At 42.2% G+C, this 1,714-nt stretch overlaps 1 protein-coding gene across 1 annotated transcript in view; it reads left to right on the top strand.

The window, feature by feature from the left end:
- Positions 1-975: 975 nt before the first annotated feature.
- LOC119578371 overlaps positions 976-1,714 on the top strand; it is a 1,912-nt gene continuing 1,173 nt past the window's right edge. Inside the window, exons 1-2 of the mRNA XM_037925966.1 lie at positions 976-1,113; positions 1,350-1,536. Of these exons, the coding sequence (XP_037781894.1) occupies positions 983-1,113; positions 1,350-1,536 (318 nt within the window). The 5' untranslated portion in view covers positions 976-982. The remainder of the gene's footprint in view (positions 1,114-1,349; positions 1,537-1,714) is intronic.

Raw genomic sequence — 1,714 nt, 5'->3', positions numbered from 1 at the left:
CTTGTGCGTTTGAAACACATCCATTTGGATATACATGTCCCTATATATATATATATATATATATATATATATATATATATATATATATATATATATATATATATATATATATATATATATATATATATATATATATATATATAATATATATATTATATATATATTTTATATATATATATATATATATATATATATACATGCACACACGCACACACACACACACACATACACACATACACACACACACACACATATATACACATATAAACATACATATACATACATATATATATATATATATATATATATATATATATATATATATATATATATATATATATATATATATTAGAATACAATATAATGCAACAAACACAATATACTATCTTGTTTCCAAATCAAGGTCACCAACGGGACCAGCCAAGAAAAAATCAAGAAATTTAGTCCCTGGAACGTGACCGAAATCACCCTGGGCTCTCTGCTCGGCCAGTCTGTACCTCTCGCCAGGAACACCAACGGATTTCGAGTTTCAGTAGCTTCTTGGCTCGTCTTCGCCTTCGTCGTGGGCACCGCCTACCGGGGCAACCTCACCGCCGCCCTCACGCTGCCCAAGTACCCTGACAGACCTGAAACCATTGAGCAGCTTGTCAGGGCGGTGGACAGGTCAGAGAGCGTAATAGGAATTCTGTGGACTGTAATGAAGTGAAGTAACTATAGTATATATATGTAAAATATGTAATGCAGATAGCAGTGTATGATAAAAGGTTAAATTTGCTTTACTGCTCAAAGAAGAAAGGGAGAGAAAAAGCCGTATTAGTCAATACTATTATATATATACACGCAAACACACACACACACATATACACAAGTACACGTACATACAGACACACACACAAATAAAAATGTGTGTGAATATATTTGTGTATGCATTTCTGTCATTCTCATACCCACTGACTGACTCTTCCGAACCTACAGCGTGACTATGCCGAGTTACGGAGCCGAATTCCAAGCGTTTTTCCTGAAATCGAACTCCGACGTGTTCCGCACCCTCGGCGGCCTCATGGAGATCGTGCCTTCGGCCATGGACGGCCTCAACGGCGTCGCCACGAGGAGGTCAGATACACTGGGCCGTGATGTGTAGTTTATATGTTTGATTGGCTAGTTCCCGCTTGGATGGGATGATTTGCGTGCATATTCACACACACACACACACACACACACACACACACACACACACACACACACACACACACACACACACACACACACACACACACACACACACACACGCGCGCGCGCAAAAGCACACACACCACGCAAACATACATATTTGTGTATACATCCCACAGGCAATCCTTCATGGACGGGCGGCGCTATTTGGAGCACATGATCGCGGAGCATTTCACGGACGCTCGCGGGGAAGCCCAGCTGTACGTGGGGCGTCAGAGCGTCCTTCCGGGGCTGGCGGGCTGGCCGATCCCCCACGACGCGCCCTACAAGCCACAGCTCGACCGCCTCATGATGAGGATTCTGGAGGTTTGTCTTCTTCTTCTTATGTGGCTTCGGCTCATTCTGTATAATGCGGTTCTTGCAGATATTTCTTAATGACCGGATGCCCTTCCTGACGCCTCCTCTACTCACCTGGGATGGGCACTGAAGGGAAATACGCACGCCATAAGCGCATATGTATAGGTAAACTTGCAAACAGTCACTT

Source organism: Penaeus monodon, chromosome 11, assembly GCF_015228065.2.
Source record: "Penaeus monodon isolate SGIC_2016 chromosome 11, NSTDA_Pmon_1, whole genome shotgun sequence".
NCBI lineage: Eukaryota > Metazoa > Arthropoda > Malacostraca > Decapoda > Penaeidae > Penaeus > Penaeus monodon.
The sequence above is the reverse complement of the archived record's forward strand: the minus strand, read 5'-3'. Positions and strand labels throughout refer to the sequence as shown.